The sequence below is a fragment of the Ursus maritimus genome, unplaced genomic scaffold (genome assembly GCF_017311325.1).
Source record: "Ursus maritimus isolate PB19 unplaced genomic scaffold, ASM1731132v1 scaffold_19, whole genome shotgun sequence".
NCBI classification, from domain to species: domain Eukaryota; kingdom Metazoa; phylum Chordata; class Mammalia; order Carnivora; family Ursidae; genus Ursus; species Ursus maritimus.
This window is the reverse complement of record NW_024424341.1, coordinates 56,865,651-56,889,287: the sequence shown is the minus strand read 5'-3', so window position 1 is coordinate 56,889,287 and position 23,637 is coordinate 56,865,651. Positions and strand designations below refer to the sequence as shown.

Sequence of the window (23,637 nt, the reverse complement as noted above, 5' to 3'; positions counted from 1 at the left end):
GGGGGCGGGGCTTGGCGGAGGAAACTGAGGCAGGAGCGAAGTGCTCCAGATACGCAGTCGGTTACCCCCAGCGGGGTCTCAGGAGACCAGACCCTCAGCCTTGATCTTTGGGAGGAGGGCTCTGGGAGTACGTAGTTCTGGATACCTGGGGAAGAGAGTCCTGAACTCCAGAGCTCCCAGGTCTGAGGGAGGAGGGCGCTGGGGGTCTGGACTCCTCGGTCTGCGGGAGGAGGGTGCTGGGCGCCCGGACTCCGGACTCCAGCATGGGAGGGAGGGAGCTGGAGATCTGGACTCCTGAAAGAGGAGGAGGCAGGGAACCAGGACTTTTGGGTCTGAGTGAGGCGGCGGCCGGGAACCGGGACTTCTGGTCTGAGGGAGGAGGTAGCTGCCTTCTGGTCCTGGTTGGATCGGCGTGGCTGGGTCCCTTCACACCCTTCTTTCCATTTCCCCATCTCGGAGCCAAGGCAGGCAGCCACTCCAGGTATGTGCGGTAGAAGTCTTGGACGGGCCCCGGCCTGTCCTGTGAGGATAGAACATTCCAGGAAGCAGCCTCAGGGGCCCAGGGCTTCTTGAGTGTGGGCCCTCAGGGACCCGGGTGTCCAGACCAGCGCCACCCCCGCCCTGTCTGGGAGATGAATGGGCCATGGAGGATGTAATCTTTTCCAGCCTCCTCTATCCCCCCGCCCCCTCCCCCCCACCCCCGCCTCTCCCCTCACCTCCCCCATCTGCTTCCCATCCCAGCCAGGAGCCATCACCTGGTCAGGGAAGGGGCCTCTGGGAAGGGGGCGCGGCCTTGACTCTTGGGTACCCTACACTTAAAGAGGAACAGTGGGAAGGGGAGTGTTCAGGTCCCCTCCCCTACTTGCCCACACAACCTGCCTGTTCCCTTCTTCCCCTAGGTGGCTGCCCCTTCCCTCTCCTGAGATGTCAGGAAAGAGGGGACCACCTGTGTCCCCCACAGGGGCCCCCCAGAGCCTGGGGGCCCCCAGCACTGGAGCCTGGAGGTGGAGGAGGTGCTGACAGGTCTGGTAACCACCTGCTGCTTCCCACTTCTCTCCACACCACTTCCCCAGAACCACAGACTTCCAGAATATTGCAGAGAAACTGTAGGATCCACGCCCTCACCACTATCTCCCAGGCCCTGCTTCATTTCTTTTTTTTGTTTTTTCTCTCTTAAGATTGTATTTATTTACTTGTCAGAGAGCGCACACAAGCAGGGGGAGTGGCAGGCAGAAGGAGAAGCAGGCTTCCCACTGAGCAAGGAGCCCAAGTTGATCCCAGGACTCTGGGATCATGACCTGAGCCGAAGGCAGACACTTAACCTACTGAGCCACCCAGGTGTGTCCCCAGTTCATTTCTTGGACAGGGAGACTGAGGCGCCACACAGAAGAGGAAATGTCTTGCCTTCTCAGTGGCACTTTTGAGCTGAACTTGCTAGGGTTCTAGAACATGGCGTTGCTCAGAATTTTGGAACCTCAAACCTCCTCTAGCCTGCGGACTTAGGGTCCCTCAGGGTTGTCAGTAGAGGTAGGATACAGGGTGGAGTTGCTCTGATGGGGCTCAAGACCTGCTTCTGGCATTTGCCTTCTGTGTGATGTGGTATAAGTCACTCACCTCTCTGAGCCTGTATTTCTCCGTTTGCTGATTTGTTGGCTATTATTAGCAATAGTAGTAGAATAATTATGATTAATCTAGAAGTTGGGCATTATCCAAGGTTCTAGAACAAGGGCCTCCCCATGGTTCTGGCATTCAGGGCCCCCTGCAGTTCCCAACCTCTGCCCCCCTCCCCCACTAAGTTTTTACCCTCATCTCTAACCCCAGCTTCCCTCTCTATCTTCAGGTGCTCAGCGAGATGTTCCCCAGCCCCTCCTGCTCCCTCCCCATCCTCCTCCTTTTCCTCCTCCCCAGTGTCCCAATGGAGCCCCATCCCCCACCCTTACCACTGCCCCCATTTCTAGCCCCTGAGTGGGACCTCCTGTCCCCCCGAGTAGTCCTGTCCAGGGGCGCCCCTGCTGGGCCCCCTCTGCTNGCTGGAGGCCGGGGCCTTTGGGGAGCCAGCAGGCAGCCCTGCCAACCGCAGTCGGCGAGGGGTGAGCGAGACAGCACCAGCAAGTCGCCGGGGAGAGCTGGCTGTGTGTGATGCGGTCAGTGGCTGGGTGACAGACCGCCGGACAGCCGTGGACCTGCGCGGGCGTGAGGTGGAGGTGCTGGGCGAGGTTCCTGCGGCTGGAGGCAGCCCCCTCCGCCAGTACTTCTTTGAGACCCGCTGCAAGGCTGACAGTGCCACCAAGGAAAGTGCCCCTGGTGGGGGTGGGGGAGGCTGCCGGGGTGTGGACCGGAGGCACTGGGTGTCTGAGTGTAAGGCCAAGCAGTCCTATGTGCGGGCATTGACTGCTGATGCCCAGGGCCGTGTAGGCTGGCGATGGATTCGAATTGACACTGCCTGTGTCTGCACGCTCCTCAGCCGGACTGGTCGGGCCTGAGGCCCATGCTTAGGAACTGGGCAGACAGAGGAAGAAGACAGCTGGATGCTGAGGGACCTCCAGGTTGGCCTGGCTGCTCTAGGCCTCAGTTTGGGAACTTGTGAAATGGTCACAATATCAGAGCTTTCTGAGTTGGAGAGCTCAATCCATGCAAGACGGGTGGTGAAACCAAATGGGGTTTTGAAGGATGAATAGGAGTTCTTCTGGATGAACTTGAGGGTAATGATGATGATGACAATATCCAATATTTTCTGAATGTCTACTGTGTATCAGCGCAAATACACAATTTGTCAGATCAACTCTGGTGGATTTAACCATCAGAGGAAACTTGGCTTCCTAAGTTGCTAACCACTTGATCTCAGAGGTTATGTTGCTCACCCTGGAGGGAGTGACAAGGAAGTGATATGTCAAGAAGTGGGGGGGGGGTCAAAACAGACACATAAGCAACTAGCTGGGAGTTGGGGTTCGAATGAGAAATCTTACTTGGTCACCTGGGGTGAGTGTTGGCTTAGAATGTTCTGTTTTGAGGTAGTGAGCTACCCATCGCAGTAGGAGCACAAGCAAGGTTGAATGATAAGAGGTCAGGAGGCTTGAGAGTTTAACCCTGCTAGGGAGTTGGAGTCAGGTTTCTACCTCCTTTTCTGTCCCAACTTTTACCCCATATTGCGAAAGGAATAGAACCTAGAATTGTCCAGCTTGAGTATGGCATAAAGTTCTGACCACCAGATCCGACTCCTGGCTCGGATCAGGGGTCATGTGGACAGTGCTAGGCTTTGAGTGTGCCAGGAAAATCCAAAAGGAGAAGTGGCCCTAGAGGCCTGAATGAGGGGTTCAGTGGGATGAGCTACTGGGAGCTGAGAAGGCAAAGGCCTTGACCAAAAGGTCTTTAAACCAAGGAAGTGACAAGGGATGTCAGGAGTAGATCCCACACCTTCACGATACCCCTTCATGTGTCACCAGTCCATACCTTAAGCTTGTTGCCAACACATGTGCGCGCGCGCACACACACACACACACATTCTTTTAGAACCCGCTTTAGGCTAAGGACTGAGACCCTAGACATCCCGCATCCCCCACCAACACAGACTGGGCCCCTGGGAAGGGTAGGGGTGGCCAGGCTGGTCCGGGTGTAGCTGCCTCTGTTTCTACATCTCTGTGTTTCTAGGTCTGTGGTTCCCACTCTCTTTTTTGTCACCCCCCTCTCCGTCTCTTGTCTCTGGGTCAGTAGCTCTCTATCTCTGTTTCTCATTCACTGTCTCTCACCCATTCTTGCCCTTGTTTCTTTCTCATCAAAGCTCTTTCCACACCCCCTCCCCTCTCTTTTTGCTAAGTATTTCCCTGTGTATGTGTCTGTGGGTCTCTCCCTCGTCACCCGCCCCCATATCCAGGTGGAAGTTTTCAACCAAATCAAAGGCAGGCAGGACAGACGAAGCCCAAGCCCCGGACTGACTCTTTCAGCGCACACAGGGAGGGAGGGAGAGCCCTGGGGAAGTCTGGAAATCGTTACCCTTGAGGTAGGCAGGCCTGGCAGAGGGAGGAGGGGGCTGAGAGAGTTGGGACCCTGTAGGAAAAGGGGCTGTTGCTCATGGATTCCCTGATGCGGTGGGTGGTCTCTGTCCTCCCCCTCTGGGTCTCTGTCTCTCCCAACCTGGGGTCTCTGTGTCTCTAAAATTCCCTACACCTCTGAGCTTCTATTCCCCCTTCCTCCCCCTTCCTGCCCTTCTCTCTCTCTCTCTCTCTCTCTCTCTGGGACTCCCCTCCCCCATTTCTCTGAGTTTCTGTGCCCTTCTCTCAAAGTCCCTGTCCCTCTCTGTGCCTGCGTCTCTTTCTCACTCTAGCCAACCATCCACACACCTGCAGGCCTTCCATTGGCTGAGTTCAGGGTGGGCGGGTTCTGTTACCTAGGGCAACGGCAACAACAAGCCTGCCCCTGCGTGGCTACCCCGCAGGGGTGGGACCATGGCGGGTCGGACCCTAGCTCTGCGCTATGGTCCCCCATGGCCCCCAATCTCTGGGACCGAGGTACCTGGATCCTGGCCCAACTGGCATCTCACCAGCAGTGGTGTCGCCCACCACATTATCCCGTCTGTGCCCTTTCCCCCGCCCAATGTGCAGGTGAGAGGACCCTAGGTTCCTGGCCAGGAGGAGACTGGGGGCCCAGACTCCGGTGTCTGAAGGAGAGGCCTGGGGGTCCAGACACCTGCTGAGAAGAAAAGGGGATTGGGGGCGTGGACTCCCCTCTGACTGAAGGAGGAGGGTCCTCGAGTCCTGGGTCTGAAAGAAGAGGGGCCAGGGAACCTGGATGCCTGGAACTGGAGGGAGGAAAGGGTTGGGGACCGACTGGGAGAGATTAGGGCTCGCGGGCGGGACTTGAATCCTTTCAGCTGACGTCCTTCTCCCCAGTCCACGGTCGCGGAGCCCCTGCCCCCTGTCGCAAAGCAGGGTTTGCACATCTGGGATTTTGACGAGGTCATCAGCAGATGGGAGACAACCTCTGGCTCGGCTTACGTGCCTAAGACCCACGGGGGGCCCTACGCACAGCCCAGGGCCCCAGAGCCTTCGGACCCCACGCGGACTGTGGGGATCAAGGATTTAGAAGAAAAGGTAAGGTTCTGGAACGTAGAGGTCCGCAGGGGACAGGACTGGGGATCGCTCTGGAGTACCGTGCACCCTCACGTCGGATCCCCGCGTCGCCTTCCCGCAGCTCAGACACCGCGGCTGGCGCCTCCCGCTGATCACAAAGCAGCAGTGCAGTGAGACGAGGGCGCAGTACACCGGCTGGCCCGGCTTGCATCAGCAGCGCCCTACCTTCTACGTCTGGCCACAGCCCCTGGAGCTTGCCGAGCACCTTCGCGGAGGCCCTTCCCAGGTAGCGGAGAAGACCCGCTGCCACCGTGGGACAGAGCTTGTAGCGCCTGGGGCGGGGTCGGAGGGGCTCTGAAGCTGGGGACCAGGCTAGGAGACCCTGGGGTGGAGAATTTTGAGCCTGGGGTCTTGGCTAAAAGGTCTGGGACGGAATCAGGTTACGGAGTCTGGGGGTGGAGCTTGGACCTTCTGAGGTAGGGTCTGGGGGAGGAGGGGGCTGGAGACCGAAATCCCAGCGCTGAGGCTGGGGCCACAACTAGTAAATCCCGGGGCGGGGCTGGGAGGGTGTCTGAGGCCAGGGTCAGGGCTCCGCGGCTGACGGTACGTGGGGGCGGGTCTTGAACTTTCCAAGCCAAGGTCGGGAGGCGGGACTAGGCTTTCCCGGAGTAGAGGAGCGTAGAGAAACGGTTGCCCGAGGTGCAGCTTGAATTCCAGCGGCGGGAGGTGGAAGCCAGGAGTCTGGGGGCGGAGCTGGGAAGGCTTTGTGTTCGATGACCCGCAAGTGTTTGGATTTTGGAGTAACCCTAATTAGGGTTCTGATTTGGGGAGCGAAGCTAAAGTGCGCTGACTTGCGATTGGTCAGGAAGGATTCGGATTCTGGGGGCGGGTGTGAGGGCTGGTGGGTCGAAGGAAAAGGGATCCTGAGTCTGGGAGCCAGGGCCTGGAATGCGGTATGAAACCTCTTGCTCGTCCTTCCTCCCCGGGTCCTCCTCAGGCTTTAATCCCCTGGACCAAGAACCCCGAGCTGGCCGGCCGGCCTTTCACAGTATCTGACCAGGGCATCTTGGACCGCCATCAGCTCTATCTGACCACCTCGGCCAAGGACTTCCGGGCCTACCCGAAGTGAGCCTGGGTCCTCGCTCGGCACCGCCCCCAGCATAGGCTGGTGGGACGCCGAACCCGGGTGTCGGCTACCTCGTGTCCGACTCAGTAGCCTCAGCCTTTAGCTCCTGCACGCTCAAGAACCAGAAGTTCAGACCCCAGCCCCTACCTGTTTCCTTAGTGTCAACTCCCAGAAATATGAAACCTGCCGCTTGCCCAAGAAGGGGTTCGGGACCAGGGGCGGGGCCCTAAGGCTCTGGGGCGGGACCTACTTTGGTTCCCAGATACTCCTTCCCAAGGATTAGAAAATTCCGGATTCCAGACCCTTACGGACCTCGAGGACCAGGAATCCAGGCTAGGAGTCTGCAGCCCCCATCCTTCCTGAGGGGTCCCCGAATCATGCAAATGTACCCTTGCCTCGAAACGCAGGAGTTCACGTCTACAGGCTCCTCAGAACGCGAGGTCTGAACCTCAGCCTTGTCTCTCGGAACCAACTGTGCCTTCCCTCTCCTGCCTCCCTCACCAACAGGAAGGAGTTGTCTGGATATCCCCGCAAGGACTCGCTGACCTACTGGAGCTTTGAGAAGACGCCTCAGGCCTGGGGCCATGACCCACAGAGGCCACCGTGTCCGGGCCCCTCTCGGCCGCCAGGGATCCGCGTGCCCCACGTCCACCCAGTGACGATAGCCGTGCCACACCACGGAGCGTTGTCTCTGACTCAGGAGTCCTACAGACCCCCGCTGCACCCGCTCCTCCGGCTCGACCGTTTCTGCCCGCTGGAGCTGCCCTGGGGCGGCCCCCACTGGAAGCCCGTGTCGGGGATCTACAGCGTGCCGCACGCCTACCGCACTGAGAACTCCAGCTACGGCAGCATGATGCCAGCCCTCATCTGAGCCGGCAGCGCCAGCCCCGCCCTGGACACGCCCCCCGGGCGCGGACCGAGACGAGAAAGCTGTGACTGGGAGCACATTGGGCGGGGCTAAAGCCGGGAACCCCGCCCGCCACGTGGGAGGGAGACAGAGGCCAGGACCCGCCCACTGGGCCGTGGGCTGGGCGAATCCCACACTTGACCTTAGGGTTGACTGGTTGGGAGAGGGAGGTGGGAGCTGAGCCGGGAAAAGGTAATTTGGGGCTGTGGGCTCGAGGGCGAGTCACGCCCTCTGCGACCGAGGAGGCGGAGCTTCTTAGTCAACGACAGAGTTAAATAGCCTAAACTATGCCCATTGCTGGGTCGTCTCTGGGGGCCTGAGTGTGGGGAGATGGGGCCCCCGCTGAATCCCTTGTGGAACGAAGGCACGACTGCGTGCAGGTGGAACCTGGCCTCTGGGCACAGAATCCAATATTGAAGCCACGCCCCTCCGAAGAAGTTAGTGGCACGGGAATGGCTTTCAGCCTACGGCAGGTGGAGAGGGGCTGAGGTCTCAGCTGATCATTCGAGGGTCCTTGGAAGGGGCGACCTTCAGCCTTCCCCTGGCTCCCAGCATGATGCGCAGAGGCGAGGCTATACAGCCAGGGGCAAGGCCAAGGGCTCCCTGTGGCCCATTCCCGATGACCAGGAACACGACTTCGCTAGTACCTGAGGATTGAGTCAGTGAAGTCAGCTTCACCTTGGGCGTCTCCTGCTTCTTGTGTGGGAGCCACTCAGGGAGTGGGGGGTAAGGGGCACTCCACGGAGCCACTCCTGCACACCTCCGTGACCTTTTCTGCTTCTCGCCCCCAGAAAGATTAGTGTCCAGGTTACCCCATCGTGCCGTCACCCCCAGTGGCCTTGCCGCCCCCACAGCCTGCAAGTATAAGACCAGGTAAACATCATAGGGAAGGCACTGAGCATGGAGACGCTCCAGGTAAGACTGTAGGGCCCCTAGGCACTTTGCAACTCTGTCCAGGCCACAGCTGGCACAAAGAGGGAGAGTCCTGTGACCTGATGGAGGAGGCTTCCTTCTAGAAGAGTGTGGACGGCCAGCAGGCTTCCTGCCAGGAGGGAAGCAGGTGGAGCAGGGCCTGAGGGTGGGAATCTGCAGTGTTGGGAGTATCTGGGGTTCCTGAGTCCTGGGACAGGGGATCGAAGTGGGACAGATGGGTCCCGAATGGAAGAGGCCAGGCAGGGGAGCTGTGTCCCTGAATGTGTCTGTGTGGGGGATGGGAGGGTAAGGGCTCAGGGTAGAGAGGTCTGGCTTGGCCCAGAGACACCGGCCTTGTCCCAGGGCCTGCTGCTGTGGCTGCTGCTGAACGTGGGTGGGGCATGGACATCCAGGGGGCCACTACGCCCACTATGCCGGCCCATCAACGCCACCCTGGCTGCCGAGAACGAAGCCTGTCCGGTCTGTATCACCTTCACCACCACCATCTGCGCCGGCTACTGCCCCAGCATGGTGAGCTGCGGGGGGCGGTCGAGGGCCAGCCCTGCTGGCTGGGGGACGGGTGCTGCCACCTCAGCACCAGGGGGGGTACTCAGGGCCGGGCCCACATCAGACGGGAAGCGGCAGCGGGGATGGAAGGGTGGCCTGCCCCCTGGGCAGGGGCTGGGGAACTGGGAGTCAGAGCTGGGCACGTGGGAGGGAGGGGGAGCACAGGGGGTCTGCTGGACACCTGAGTCTGCGACCTGTGAGGGGTGGGGGGAGCTCAGGGGAGGGCCTGACCAAAGGAGGATAGCCATGCCCCCCCACCCCCCACTTCTGGCCCACNNGTGCGAGTGCTGCCAGCCGCCCTGCCGCCCGTGCCCCAGCCGGTGTGCACCTACCACGAGCTGCGCTTTGCCTCCATCCGGCTCCCTGGATGCCCGCCTGGCGTGGACCCCATGGTCTCCTTCCCCGTGGCCCTAAGCTGTCGCTGTGGGCCCTGCCGCCTCAGCAACTCCGACTGTGGGGGTCCCAGAGCCCAACCCTTGGCCTGTGACCGCCCCCCGCTCCCGGGCCTCCTGTTCCTCTAAGGATCCCCCCACACCCCAACTCCTGGAGCCAGCAGATGCTTCTTTCCTCCCTTCTTAATAAAGGCTTCTCGAACTGCACTCAGGTTGTCTTTTGTCAGGCTCAGGGTGCATGTACGCGTACACACACACACACACACACACACACAGTCACACACTCACGATGGGTCCAGTTTCAGGGGCACCTGGGTGGCTCATTCGGTTAAGTGTCTGACTCTTGATTTCGGCTCAGGTCATGATCTCAGGGTCGTGGGAATGTGCCCCATAGTGGACTCCATGCTGGGTGTCCTGGAGCCTGCTGCAGATTCTCTCTCTCCCTCTTCCTCTGTGCCCCCTCCCCCACCACATGAACTCTCTCTAAAAAAAAAAACAGAGAGAGAGAATGGGTCCAGCTTCAGAACCATTTTATACAAAGTTACAGTGTCAGAACTCTAGTAGAAAACAGGTGGGGCGGGGGGGAGAGGGAGAGGGTGACATCGGCTCACGAGGTGTCCATGGTTTCGCCTTCTGTGGGGAGAAGGAAGGCCAGGTGGTCAGTGTGGCCCAGAGGGCAGGGCCTGAGATCTCCAGATCAGACACCCGCCTGCCCTCTGGGGTGGGTGACCCTGGGGACAGGCGCAGCAGGGGACACTCACTGAGCTCGTTGAAGAGAAAGGCATCCTGGTACTCCTTCATGTACTGCGTGGAGCGTGACTCGTCCAGGAAGAGCGAGTAGACCCGTTTGATGTCATCTACCTGCACTTCCGTGCCCTGACAGGGGATGGCCAGACCTCAGTGGGGCCCCTCTCCGGCAGGTGGGTCAGGCTGGGGACTCCGGGGCCGGACTGCCTGGGTTCGAATCCCGCCTTGGCCACCTCCCGGCTGAGGGCCCAACCCCTCCAGTCCTGGGTTTCTTCATCAGGAAGATGACCTTGACGGCATTAACTCAGAGCTGAGGGACATCTCCAAAGCACCCGCTACGTGTCAGGCCAGGAGATACAGGTATAAACTCCCCAGACCCAAGCTGCCGGCCTTTGAAAACCCTGTTCTGGGACTAAATCCAACAACATACTCCAAGCCCTTGGAGTGGTGAGCGAGGCACTCACTCGCTCGCTCGGGCCGGCCCCGGGGCCTTACAGGGCTGGCTGACCTTGCGTTTCCGGCACACCAGGCTGGCAGCCGTGATGAGCTGGATGGCGTAGCGCAGGGACGTCTCCAGCCCGATGCGCGTCAGCACTGTGTAGGCGTCCTCACTCATTTCTACGTCCTCCTCCTCACACCTGTGGGCGGGGGGGGGGGGGTCAGCCAGGCTGTGACTGCAACGAACCCCCTGCCCCTGGCCGGCCCTTCCCCTGGGCGCTGCTGGACATCCTGGGGGATGTGTGGAGTCTATGTCCTCAGAGCCATGGAACGCTGAGCAAGAAGGGCCACTGAGGTACAGGCTGGGCCTGCAGCCTGGGCCCCCAGACCCTCCCCAGCCAGGGCTCTTTCTCCGACCCCCGATCGGAGGCCATTCCTTGGATGCCCAGCCCTACCTCTTGAAGGTCCAGCGACCTTCCCCCTCAGACCTCGCTGCCCCCACCTGCCAAACACGGTGGGGGCCAGCCCTTCCTCTCAGGCCCGCAGCCGCGTCCTGCCCCAGAACGCCAGGCGGCTCTGCCCATACCGAATGCGGAGAATCTGCTTTGTGTCCTTCTCACTGTAGGGAGAGGTGGAGACGATGAGCAGGCGGTCCAGGAGGTCGATGGGGATGCCATGCGGGCTCTGGTAGCTGGTACCCCGGATGCTGGGGAGGAGGGGGGGAAGGGAGGGCTGTCAGGGTGATGCTTCCAGAACGCGGCTCTCCACTTCCTCTCCTTGGAATCCCCCACCGCCCCCCTCCACCACGGCCCACTCACCGGGCAAATACCACTTAACCTTTAGCTCAGGGCTGCTGTCACCACCGAGCACGCAGCCACCCCCCCCAGAGCTGGGCTGGCTTTAGCTGGGTATCTCTATCTGGGATTAAGAATCAAGGTCCCCATCCTCTGCGTGACACAGAGCTCCAAAGAGAAGCGACTATGCCGGTCCTACTTCCTGCTGCACCCGGCCCGGCCCAGGGCCCAGGAGATGGGAGTGGATTCTCAACATTCACGGCAGTGAAGGTTCTGTCACCGCTTCTCGAGTAGGTTCTTGGGAGCCTTTGCTCACAGTACTTTTGTCAACCAACCGACATGTAACCTGGTTCTATGTGTTTCTGTTTAAACACATCCTATTCGGGGTGCCTGGGTGGCACAGCGGTTAAGCGTCTGCCTTCGGCTCAGGGCGTGATCCCGGCGATCTGGGATCGAGCCCCGCATCAGGCTCCTCCACTATGAGCCTGCTTCTTCCTCTCCCACTCCCCCTACTTGTGTTCCCTCTCTCGCTGGCTGTCTCTATCTGTCGAGTAAATAAATAAAATCTTAAAAAAAAAAAAAAGACATCCTATTGAACATATGTCACTGACCCACTCCCCTCGAACTTGCGGCTAGCAGCACTCTACGTCAGGCCCGAATGAAGCTCGTCTAACACACACACGCTTTCTCTAGAAGACGTGTCCATCCCCGCCCTATGCTTAGGGACACGGGACAGCGAGGGGCCTCTTTAGCCACGAAATCACCACTAAAAAGCATAAAACGCGGCACTAAACAGATCAGGAAAAGGACACTCATTTACAGCAGGTGAGCTGAACCCAGAAGGCAGGCAGGGTGTCGCCTTGTAGGACCTCAGTTTGGAGTGGCCGTATAGGGCGACTCAAACACGTGGCCCCTCCGCACATGTCTGCGGCCGGAGCACCAGAGTGTCGGCAGTACTGATTTGGGGGGCGGGGGGTTACAAATCAATGGTAGTGACAGTACGCAGACGCCCAAACACAGGCCGTGCAGATAACGAGGAGGGACCTGGGTTTGCGGCCGGACCCGGGAGGCACCCTGGGCTCAGCCAGGCTCTTCCCACCCTCGTTCGGAGAGCCAACTCTGGCCCTGACACCTTCTCCCTGTAACCTGAGGCACGTCACTGGGCCTCGCTGTCCTCGTCTGTACCATGGGGCTGAGACAATATCCACCTCCCGAGCTCCTCTGAAGGGTCTGGGCGGTTCACCGGGGAAACAAGCCAGGGACAATCTGCCCACCTGCCCCCTGCAGGGGTGACGGTGGTCCTCCGGGCCCCAGCCTCCTGGGGGCTGTGTACCCCCCACTTCCTCCTCCCTGTTCACCAAAATACAGATGCGGCAGAGAAGGCGGCCAGCTGGGACGACAGAGCGAGGGGTGCTGGCAACACCCTAGGGCAGAGGTTCCCAAGCTTTACCAGAACCTGAGCACTTCACGGCTCGGGAATTTTTCCCTGGTATTCTTAGGCCAAAAGTAATATTAAGTTCTGGTCTGTAAAGTGGTTAGGGCTAAGTGACGTAAGCACAGTGATTTACGCAGTGTCCAACACACATCTCCGTGCATCCCTCAGAAACAAACCATCCCACAGCACTGTGTGTGTTCTGTGGCACACTGGGAGGCCTCGGCACGCAGTTTGGGAACTGCAGCCTCAAGGGCTATAGGAACAAAGACAGAAAGAACATGGTCCCTCAGCTTCCTTGTGGAGCAGAGCTGCCCGCCTACCCTCCCTGAGCCCCCGACTAGGAGAAGGAGAAGCACATCCTTTCGTCTGGGCCCCGGTACTTGTGGGTAGCCTTGTTGCAACAGCTAAGCCCATACCTTTCCTAACAGGGAGCTCAACAAACATGCCCTGCTTACCCTGGGCCTACACCCACCGCCTGGAGCACCCCATTTTCCCCAGAGGCCTTTGAGGGGGCCACCAGCTGGCTCACCGGGTGATGCCGCGGTTGGTGGCCATGATGAGGACTGGCGCCATGTCACTCTCCAGGGCCCGATTGAGGAAGGAGAAGCTTTCGATGTCTAGCATGTGGACCTCGTCGATAAACAGCACCTGGGAGCCATTGGGGCATGTGTCAAACCCACGACCCGAGCCTGTCTCTTCCCATTTCCCACCACCACAAGCCGCCTGCCCTGGCCGAACCCAGTACTCACCCCGGGGATGATCTCTGCTTTGCCCTCCTCACGCCACTCAGCCACCTTGGCATTGATCTGCTCTCGGACTTCTGACTTGATCTCCCCTGTGTCGCCTGAGGGAGGCAGGGGTGGCGCAGGGAGTGTCAGACAGGAAACAGGGACCCAGGGCCGGAGGGTGGAGGAAGATAGAGAAAGATGGGACACCAGGGACAGGGAAGAGAGACCAAGACTGGAGTGGCAAAGGAACAGAAGGGGTGGGAGTCCCAAATGTCCCAGAGAGGAGGAAGACCAGAGACAGAGAAACCAGGAAGAAGAGAGGGCAGGACATGCAAGCCCCCGCTAGACCCCCGAGAGAGGGACAAATGGCAACAGAGTGGGAGGGATGAATCAGGGGATTGTGTCGGGGGTTGTACGGAGCCGGGCCAATCCGAGGGGCCTCACCTGAGAAGAGAGCCAGGAAGCCCTGGGTGCGGGAGTTGATGACGTCAATCTCATGCAGGGACACGGTGTGGACCACCTCCTTGCGTTTCTGGAGTTCTCCGTCTGGACACTGCACGAACTTGGTCTATGGGGCGGGGCGGAGGAGGGGAGGGAGAGACAAGGGCGGAGAAGAGCATGAAAGGGGGCTCAAAGGGGCTGTGTAGGGGGAGATCGGACTCTGGACTCCTTGGGATGGAGCTGAGAATCCAGAAACCCCAGGTCCAAGAGGTAGTCACCACTAGGAGATTCAAGAGCACTGAAGGACTAGGGGTTCCCGGAGGACCTCAGAAACCAGGAGCAAATGGCCAAGCTGAAGGGCCCTGGCTGTCCTAGACCGTATAGGGAAAAAGTGCCAGGGACATGGAGTTGGGGTGACTGGAGGATCCAGACCCTCTGGGCCATGGGGGTGATGGAAGAGATGCAAACATGCCGGTGCCCGGAACGAGGGGACCCCCAGAGCCCTGGCCCACCTGGGAGCCCATGGCGTCATAGTCGCGAGCGCGTGTGAAGGAGCGGCCCAGCTTGGAGATCTTGCCCGTGGCCTTGTCAATGGTGATCACATCCCTGCAGGTGAGGGGGGAGGGTAGGAGGGCGGGAGTGAGGACAGGAAAGGGCCCAAGATCCCCCACCTTGGCCACTCAGTGTGGCCCCCTGCCACTTACCCAGCCTGGACCTTGTCCTTGGTCAGGGACTCAATCATCTTGGTGCCCAGGTCGTAGATGGTCTCCATCTCCGTGGTCTTGAGGGTCAGCTTGCCTACCTTGGAGCCCTGAGAAGGGTGACATGCCAGGCAAGGAGCTCAGAGCAGGCCCGATGTCCCCCCAGTACGGCTGAAATGGGCAGGACACAGGGATGCTTCAGGGGCTGACAGACATGTTCACTGTCAGGACCGTGGCGATGGCCTCACGGGCACACACGTGTGTCGAACCTTAACATCCTGTAAACTTTCAACGTGTGCAGTTCATGGTTTGTCAATTTCTCCTGCATAAACCGATTACTAAAAACCCAGCGAGCAAACAGGCCACCACCTGCCTAAAAGATAAAGTCTTAAGAACAGCAACACGGCCCAGAGGGCCCGTGACATGGGGGTCACACGCTAACACTCCTTACTCGATAGCCAAGTAACTGGTGTTTTTTATCCTTCACAAACCCAGAAAACAGAGCAAAGGCTAAACACAGCTAAGAAAACAAAAACGCCACACTCCCTCCCACAGGGGTTAAGCACAGTCAACATCTTCCAGGCTCTTTCAGCACATTCACCTCTCTCGTTTCCAGTGAGTTGTCCCTTCTGTAGGGACAGGTGGCAGGAAGAAAGGGTCGAGATTTGGGAGGGAGGGAAAGATGGTTTGGGTTTTACATTTTTATCTTTTGTTATTTTTTAAAGATTTATTTATTAATTTATTTATGTAAGTAATCTCTATGCCCACCGTGGGGCTCAAACTCATGACCCTGGAGATCAAGAGTCACACGCTCTATCGACTGAGCCAGCCAGGTGCCCCAGGTTTCACATTTTTAAAGGGAGGATACATCCATGGAATTCTTCTGTCATAAAAACCAAGCTTAAAGAAAGAACTACCTTGTGGGGCTCGTGGGTGGCTCAGTCAGTTAAGTGTCTGACTCTTGATCTCAGCTCAGGTCTTGATCTTAGGGTTGTGAGTTCGAGCCCCACGTTGGGGGTAGAGTTTACTTTAAAAGAAAAAAATAAAAGAACTATCTTGGGAATGGCTTTCTCTATGTTTAAATATTCTCCTACCATATTTTTAAAATTCAAAATATAATTGCCGATGGATGGGACTGATTTAGGAGACTGTGGACAAGGGTTAAAAGTGCAAGTCGAGGGGCGCGTGGGTGGCTCAGTTGGTTGGGCATCTGCCTTCAGCTCGGGTCATGATCTCAGGGTCCTGGGATCAAGGCCGGCGGCGGGCTCCCTGCTCAGCTGGGCGTCTGCTTCTCCCTCTCCCTCTGCCGCTCCCCCTGCTTGTTCTCTCTCCCAAATAAACAAATACATTTTTTTTTAAATTGTCGATGTAATTATGCATCTGAAACCCATTTCCACTGAGAATGACAAGCAAGTGAAAGAAGGGGACAGTGTCCATGTGACAAGACACAGGAACAGAAGGTGACTGGGCATGAGGCCAACGGGCTTGAAGCACATTTAAGCTTTCCATTACTTGGCATGTTACCAGCAACTACAACTTCACGTGTAAAAGAGAATGCGAGACGGAGAAAGCACAGCCTGGAGAACACGGTGCCAGGTGAGAGAAGCCAGCCTCGGCGGGTCACGTGCTGCAGGACCCGGTGTATAAGAACCGCCCAGAACCAGCAACTCCACGGAGACAGGAAGCAGATACATGGCCGCCAGGGGTCGGGAGCCGGCAAAGCTCTACTTTTTTATCTTGATGGTGGTTCTAAGGGGATTTGCTTTATAATAACTTACTAACCACACGATTATTTTACGTGCTTTACATCTGTTTTGTTTTACAACAAGAATGTTATAATTCTTAGCTTAAAAAAAAAAAAAGGGAGCGAATCTCAACAACCGTGTAAGCTGCATAGGAAATGCCTTTTAGTGCTAAGCTTCATAAAATCTCCCAGAACAGGTTCTTAAGCCCAGCCATTAAGAATTAGCTGTGAGATGGGGCACCTGGGTGGCACAACGGTTAAGCGTCTGCCTTCGGCTCAGGACGTGACCCCGGCGTTATGGGATCGAGCCCCACATCAGGCTCTTCTGCTATGAGCCTGCTTCTTCCTCTCCCACTCCCCCTGCTTGTGTTCCCTCTCTCACTGGCTGTCTCTATCTCTACCGAATAAATAAATAAAATCTTAAAAAAAAAAAAAAAGAATTAGCTGTGAGAGAGCGCCGCCGCTCTTTCTGCCCACAGGTCCTGTCCCCGTGCTTTAATAAAACCACCATTTTGCACAAAAAAAAAAAAAAAGGAATTAACAGTGAGAAACTTCCAGACCTTCTCTGTCATGACACCACTTGGTTTTAACTGCTCACGGTGTCGCTCACAAGTGGATAAACTTGCAATCTACTGATCCCACTGTAGGTGCACAGAGGGCTCCAACCTGCAGCTCAAACATTCCATGGATTCTGATCTCAGTGAGGACCTGCCGCCCCACATTCGGAGGTGGCCTAGGCTCACAGCAGACTCACCGTCCCTGTCGCCGGCCTGTCAATCTGGATCTCCACCACCTCCCCTTCGATGATCTCGGTCTCCTCCCTGGACAGAGAACGGGTGTGAGCAGAGAGCCCCATGTCTGGGCCCTTGGGAATGGCTAACTCCCATGAGCCCCTGGGCACCGAACAAGTCCAACAGGGCAGGGGTCATGCTGAGGCCGCTGGGCGTTGGCTCCAGCCCTGAACTGGGTCCTGCGCTTACTTGATGCGAACGCCGATAGACCGTCGGAAGGCCTGTGTCAGCGCCTCTGTCTTGCTCATCTCCAGCGAGAAGATCTCACTGCCGGCGATGGCTGTGAAAGGGGTGTCAGGGCCCAGGGCCTGGGCCATGCCTGTGGAAGAGGTGGTCTGGGTAGGTGGGCACAGCCTGGCACCAGGCAATACCTCCTCCGAGTCAAACCAGCTCTCTCCCTCCTCAGGAAGGCACGTAGTTGAGATGTCCCTAAAGTCAAGGCTTTGGTCTTACTCATCTAAGTGCCCCCAGTGTCTGGCCCAGGACCCCATTTTATTAAGAAAGCAATGGTCCGGGCGCCTGAGTGGCACAGCGGTTAAGCATCTGCCTTCGGCTCAGGGCGTGATCCTGGTGTTGTGGGATCGAGCCCCACATCAGGCTCCTCGGCTATGAGCCTGCTTCTTCCTCTCCCACTCTACCTGCTTGTGTTCCCTCTCTCGCTGGCTGTCTCTATCTCTGTCAAATAAATAAATAAAATCTTTAAAAAAAGAAAGAAAAAAAGAAAGAAAGAAAGCAATGGTCCACGTTAAAACACATTAATATGTGTTAATGTCTCACCATGTTGCAGCAGAATGTAACTATATGATTAAGTTCTAGTCAATAAGATATAAGCAAAAGCGTGTGGGAGTCCCAACACAGCTGCTTAAAGGGAGCAACCTTTAAAGGGAGGGAGGTACACCCTCACTGCAAGATCTCTTTTCTCGTTCCTTCTACCTGGGACTATGGGTGGGAAGGCTGGAGCTTAGGCAACCCTCTTGGAACACGAAGTGCCCTGACATGGAAGCTAGTACAGAGAATGTTGAGGTGGGAAGGCAGAATACTTTACAGAACTCCTCAACAAGCCCTAAGTGGCCTATGTTCAGATTTCTTCTATGTGAGAGAATGAACCAGAGTGCTTATGCCCCTGCCATTTTGGGCTGTCTGTTAAATGCAGCTGAACCCAACCTGGATTTACACAGTAAGGATTGTCTGGTAGAGACCAGAAGAGCTCCTGCCCCGAGAGGCCTCTTACCCATGGCGATGGCCGTCTTCCCGGTGCCTGGCTGGCCAGCGATGAGCACCGCCCGCCCGGCGATCTTCCCTTCCCGGATCATCTCCAGCACAACGCCAGCTGCCCGCCGGGCTGCCAGCTGCCCCACCATGCCCTGGGAAGCCTGTAGGGTGGGAGGCGAGAGCACACCAGGTGACTTCCTACTGGGCTGCCACCCCATTTCCACCACCTCCAGGCCAGGGAGATGAAAGGGCATGCTCTTGGCTTGGCTAGGACTTCAGGAAAAAGTTAAAAAAAACTTTTTCCACCCCAATTTTTTAAAGCTAATAAAACTCTACACATGGCTCAATCTTATAGATAGGTAGCCAAAGGTCTGGGAGACCCTAACACTCCCTGGGGCCCTGGGGTCCCTGTGCCTGAGGCCTCCATGGATCAGCCTTCCCACCCCACCGCCCTCAGCTCTACCTGCCGTGGCTCCAAGGCATCGTCCAGGCCCAGCCCCCGGATGTGAGAGTGTGCACCTGTGTTGGGGGAAAGAACCAGAAGACACAGTTACCAGCCAGCTTGGGATAATGTGTGACCTGAGGAAGGGGGCTTCGTCTCTCAGCCCTGGTTTTCTCCTTGGTCAAATGGGAGGTCTGAGTCTCTACCTCACTGGGAGGATGGCTGGTCGGGATACATGCTTAATAAACTGGAGCTACTCTTAGAATACAGCATAGCCGACCAGAATCATCGAGACCCGGTTAACCACACCATCAGATCAGGATCTAACCGTGACAGCTAACGATCACAATTACTTTATGTTTATAGCCTCAGGGGCCCCACAGATTCTTATTTCATTCCATGTAACCCCGAGAAACAGAAGAGTCCTAGCTATTACCACCCCAGAGTGCTTCTGGGGTTCAATATCCTCTTCGGGCCCTCACCAACATGAAATCGAGAAGGGAGCCCAGAGAGGTCAGGCCCCCTGCCCAAGACCACACAGCCCAGCAAGAGGTCAAGACGCGGGATTTCAGTGTTTCACACTGGACCGGGGCTGGGCAAACTATAGCCTGGGGGCCAGTAACTTGTTTTTGTAAATAAAGTTTTATTGGCACACCACCATGCCCATTCCCTTACATACTGCCTGGGGCTGCTTTCACGCAACAACAGGAGAACTGAGTATTTTCCACAGACAAGAGATTTACTGCCTGGCCCTTTAAGAAAAGATTTGCTGACCCCAGCACTAGATCGTAAGCACCCTGAGGGCAGGTACTGGGTGCAGTTAGTGTCGATGGGGTCCTCAGCTCCAGCAGGGCCTGGCCCTCTGATAGCTGAGACAGTGTTGGCCCCTGCCCGTTAAGGGCTTTATATGCCTGACCTTAGGGAATCTTATATCAACTGATGAGGTGAACTACCTTTGCTCCATTTTGCAGATAAGGACATTGAGGCAGAGAGCAACTAGCCTCTTGCAAAGTGGTCGCCAGCAGCGGGGCTCCGGAACCCATGTTCCTAGTCACAAGCTCTTTACTCGTAGGCACAGAGTGAAGGAACGCGCACGAACAAGTAGTCTCCCCCATGCAGGTAAAGCTCTTTGGGGAGGCTGCACCCTGCTGGCCCACTACACCCCAGCTTCGTGCTCCTGGATTTACAGCCTACTCCGTGTGGGAGCTGGGACCAGCGGCTTGACTGCTCTGAGTCTCGGTTTCCTCGGCTGAAATATGGGATGACAGTCGGTATGCCCACCTCTCGGGATGGCCGTGAGAACTTGGCAGGTCACGAACTGGTTATCTGTTGAGCACCTACTCTGTTGGGGGCCCCTGCTAGGGACACAGCCAGAAACGAGCCAGACCTGGTCCCTGCGCCCAGGGAGCTGATGCCACAGTGTGTGCTGAGGGCATGGGACAGTCAGTTCTGAGCCAACCCCAGCGGGGACTCAGCAAACTTCCACTTTCATGATTTCCAAGAAGCAAAATGCTGGGACACCCAGGAGCCTGACCAGGGTAGCCAAGCCAACAGAAGTGCAGCCTGGGGTTAGGGGCCCAGCACGGTCCCCCATGTGCCATCTGAGCCCGCTCTGGCACTCAGCCCGGCTCCCTCTCAGGGCTCCTGGGCAGGCTGGCTCTGTCGGGGGCAGGCAGGGTCTGGGTCGTGCTCACTCACCGATACGCTCAATCCTCGTCACATCTCGGATCTCTGGGACCTTTGTTGTGGCCGACTGGAAGTGGAGGAAGACACGTGAGAAGAGTCAGATTATCTCAGTTTTTACCAACTCCTCCTCTGTCCCTCCCGCCCATGTCCTGGGAGACAGTCCTTTCCATTCCTTTTCCCTACACAAGGCAGGTCAACAGCCCAAACATCCGTCCCTCCCCCCCTTCTCATTTGTCACCAACTAATGCTGGTTGGTTGACCCCAGTACACTGAGTCCCAGAAAGACAAGGACTGTCCGTGTCTGTCTCATTGACAGCTCTGACACCAGGGCCTAGCACATTATTTGGTGCCCAGGAATTATTTGGTGAAGGAAGAAGTCCTCCCCACTTCCATGACTGGAAGGACAGACACCTGACTGCCCAAGCCCCCTGTGCCCTGCTGCCCGAATCTCTATCACTGGGCCTTTGCATGCGCTCGTCCCAGAGTCCATCCTGCTCTCCCCACCTCCCTCACTGAATTAGATCAAGCAACGCTCAGGAAGGGAGGCCCTCCCTGACCTCTGCCCCAGCCTGACCCGTTCCAGGGTCTCTGGATGTCCAGACAGAATGAGAGGTCGAGCTGGATCTCCCTGTGTAATCTCACATTTAGGAGGGAGACTGTCTGATCAGTGTTCTCGGCTCCAGGGGACGGAAGGCCCGTGAAGGGCACAGCCCACATCCTGCTTGTTCACCTGGGGTTCAACACTTGGGGTCTGGATGAACGATGTACTGCAGTGCTGAGCTGAGTCAACAAGCAGGAACTGAGTCCTCTGGTGTTCCCAGCTCTCTGAAAAGAGGAGCCAGCCACCATTTCTTCTCACAGAGGGGAGACAGATCAGTAAGTACCCCCTGGGACAATCCAAAAACCCCCAGAAGATGCACATGAGTTTTCACAGCAGCATTATTCACAAAAGCCAAAAGGCGGGAAAACCCAAAATGTCCATCAACGGACGAATGGATAAACAAAAGGTGGCATGTCCACACTTGGAATATTATTTAGCCATAAAAAGAAAGTTCTAACATATGCTACAGCGTGGATGAACCTTGAAAACATCATGTGCAATGAAAGAAACCAGGCACAAGAGGTCACCTATGGTGTGATTTCACTGATATGAAATGTCCAGGATAAGCGAATTCGTAGAGACAGGAAGTACACTGGTGGTGGCTAGGGCTGGGGGTATGAGAGAATTGGGGGATAACGGCCAAGAGCTAGCTACGGGGCTTCCCTCTTGGGAGGATAAAGATGCCCTAAAATTGATTGAGGTGACAGTTGCACAATTGTGAATATACTAAAAGCCACTGAACTGTACACTTTAAATGGGTAAATCGTATGGTATGTGAATCGCATCTCCATAAAGCTGTTAAAAAAAAAAAATCTGGGTGGTAGGTCCTAGGCTGTATTATTTTCTGACACTGGAGGATTTAGCAATTTCTTTCTTTCTTTTTAAAGTTTATTTCTTTAAGGAATCTCTACACCCAACAGGGGCTCGAACTCACGTCCCCGAGATCAAGAGTCACCCACTCTCCACTGACTGAACCAGGTGCCCCTCACAATTTCTAGTAAAGGAAAGGAAAACCTAAGCAGCCAGCCTGCTGACCCAGTCCCTTGGCCACCTTCTCCCAACCCTTCCCCCCTCCACAGGTCTCTCTTCTTCCACCAGGAGAGGAGAGGAAGGCATCCAACCTAGTGGAAGGCTCCTGTCTCTGGAGTTTAGACTGTGGCCACCACATGGTCACAAGCTTCCCTCCCACTTACCCTCTGTTCATAGAAGGCTGGAACCAAGAACAGTGGACACTGGCCCCAAACATTATCAGAAGACTCAGAACATACCCCCACACATAACGACACACCCTATCAGACCCTCCTTGCAGCAATGAATGGGCATGGATCCAGAAATCCCAACTCTGAGCAATCCCAACACAAACAGACCTGCCTCCTACAAGGCCTTCCTTTTCACCAGAAGCCTCTCCTATGCTGTGCTCTCCATTGACCCCGTGGAAGCAGAGGTCATTTTAAAACTTGGCACCCACGATCCCGTCAAACTTCAAATACTTCATCCCTGTCCATAGGAAATAGGTCTCGGGAGTGTGGCTGTTACCTTTTCTCTTCTGCTCCCTTATCCACCCCCTTGGCCACGGCAGCAGCCACAAACTCAAATTCCACTCCTCCCTCCGCACCAGTAACTATTGCCCCCACCCCACCTCCATCCTGACCAGAGTCACTATGGGAACCAAAGCAGCCAGAAGCCCAGTTCAACCCCAAGCTAAGGCCACATCCCTTCTTCATTCAGATGTTTCTCAAGCAAATGCCAGGGCCAGTGTACCTAGTCCCTTCCTTACAGAGCTCATTCATTCATTCATTCATTCAAACATTCAAGTGATAAGCCACTAATCATCCGCACTGAGTATGAGGTGCTGAAATATGAAAATGGCCCAAACAGTCCCATGACATGATCCCTAACCTCTGGACCCCTAGCCGTGTCCCCTTCCCCACGGACACCCTCCAGGTTCTCAACACTCTGGTGGCTCAAGGCTAAGCAACTTCACACTCTCAAGCACACAGGACAGGTCTCCACCTGAGCTTCCTCCTGGTACTCAGGTGCCATTCATACCATCAACAACCCAAGGCTCCTGAACGGCTTGAAGCCCAAGATACTACAACCCTCATCAAATTTTAGGGCAAAAGACTGCAGAACTGACTGCTGACAGCGCCCAGAGGACTGGAAGTTGGAGTTCCCATAACACCATGCGGTCAGATCTGACCACCGAGACCTTGACTTGAATACCACTTGAATCCAGGATTCCAGGATACCAGCCCCTTTCCTCCTCCTCAGACCCGGAGTCCTGGCCCCCAGCCTCCTCCTCCTTCAGACGCAGGTGCCGGGGCCCCCAACCCCTCCTCTCTCAGACCCAGGAATCTTCACCCCCAGCCTCCTCCTCCCTCAGACCCAGGAGTCCTGGTCCCCAACCCCTCCTCCCTCAGACCCAGGGGTCCGGGCCCCCGGCATCCTTCCCGCTCAGACTCGGGAGTACAGATTCACTCCTCAGCTCTCCCCACGCAGCACTTACCACGGTTGCCATGATGCTCACCAACCGCCAATATCCTAGCGGAAACGGAAACGCGCTAGGAACTGAGGCGTTCTGGTCCCTCTAGACGGCCAGGTCCTCCAAGATCTCGACGTTTCCTCATAAAAATGCAAACTCTCCTTGTGGGGGCGTGGCGTCACTTTTTAGGTTCTGCTCCTCCGCCGAGACTGAGCTGGTAAAGGGATTCCCGGAACTCCGGGGTGTGTTCCCAACGCCTCTTGGCCCCTCCTTTTACCCAGGCCTCCTTGCTGAGGCTGATTGCAAAACTCTTAAGACTTCTTTGAGCAACCACACGTACCCCACGATCGCTTTCCTCCCTATTCCACCCTCTTCTCTCCCCGCTAACTTTGGGGCCTCAAGATTAGGATTGACAGAGTTGAGGG

General features: G+C 56.6%; 3 protein-coding genes across 3 annotated transcripts; 2 read left to right on the top strand and 1 right to left on the bottom strand.

Annotated features, from left to right (window-relative positions):
• Positions 1-1,840: 1,840 nt before the first annotated feature.
• NTF4 (neurotrophin 4) lies at positions 1,841-2,766 on the top strand. The gene is given in 2 exon segments (XM_008684529.2): positions 1,841-2,028; positions 2,030-2,766. Coding segments are annotated over 2 exon segments (630 nt in total). The 5' UTR covers positions 1,841-1,852; the 3' UTR covers positions 2,484-2,766.
• A 5,233-nt stretch (positions 2,767-7,999) lies between these two features.
• Positions 8,000-9,239, top strand: LOC103657111 (lutropin subunit beta). Its single transcript, XM_008684527.2, has 3 exons — positions 8,000-8,014; positions 8,375-8,549; positions 8,864-9,239. Exons 1-3 carry the CDS (start codon positions 8,000-8,002, stop codon positions 9,097-9,099), a joined length of 426 nt encoding a protein of 141 aa, XP_008682749.1. The 3' UTR covers positions 9,100-9,239.
• A 244-nt stretch (positions 9,240-9,483) lies between these two features.
• On the bottom strand, positions 9,484-23,602 carry RUVBL2 (RuvB like AAA ATPase 2). Its single transcript, XM_008684528.2, has 15 exons — positions 23,237-23,602; positions 20,142-20,196; positions 18,465-18,520; positions 18,021-18,162; positions 16,979-17,108; positions 16,753-16,819; positions 14,258-14,364; positions 14,066-14,159; positions 13,557-13,680; positions 13,134-13,228; positions 12,914-13,032; positions 10,742-10,861; positions 10,226-10,355; positions 9,732-9,846; positions 9,484-9,603 (listed from the first exon to the last, which is right to left on the bottom strand). Exons 1-15 carry the CDS (start codon positions 23,246-23,248, stop codon positions 9,578-9,580), a joined length of 1,392 nt encoding a protein of 463 aa, XP_008682750.1. The 5' UTR covers positions 23,249-23,602; the 3' UTR covers positions 9,484-9,577.
• Between the last annotated feature and the right edge of the window lie 35 nt (positions 23,603-23,637).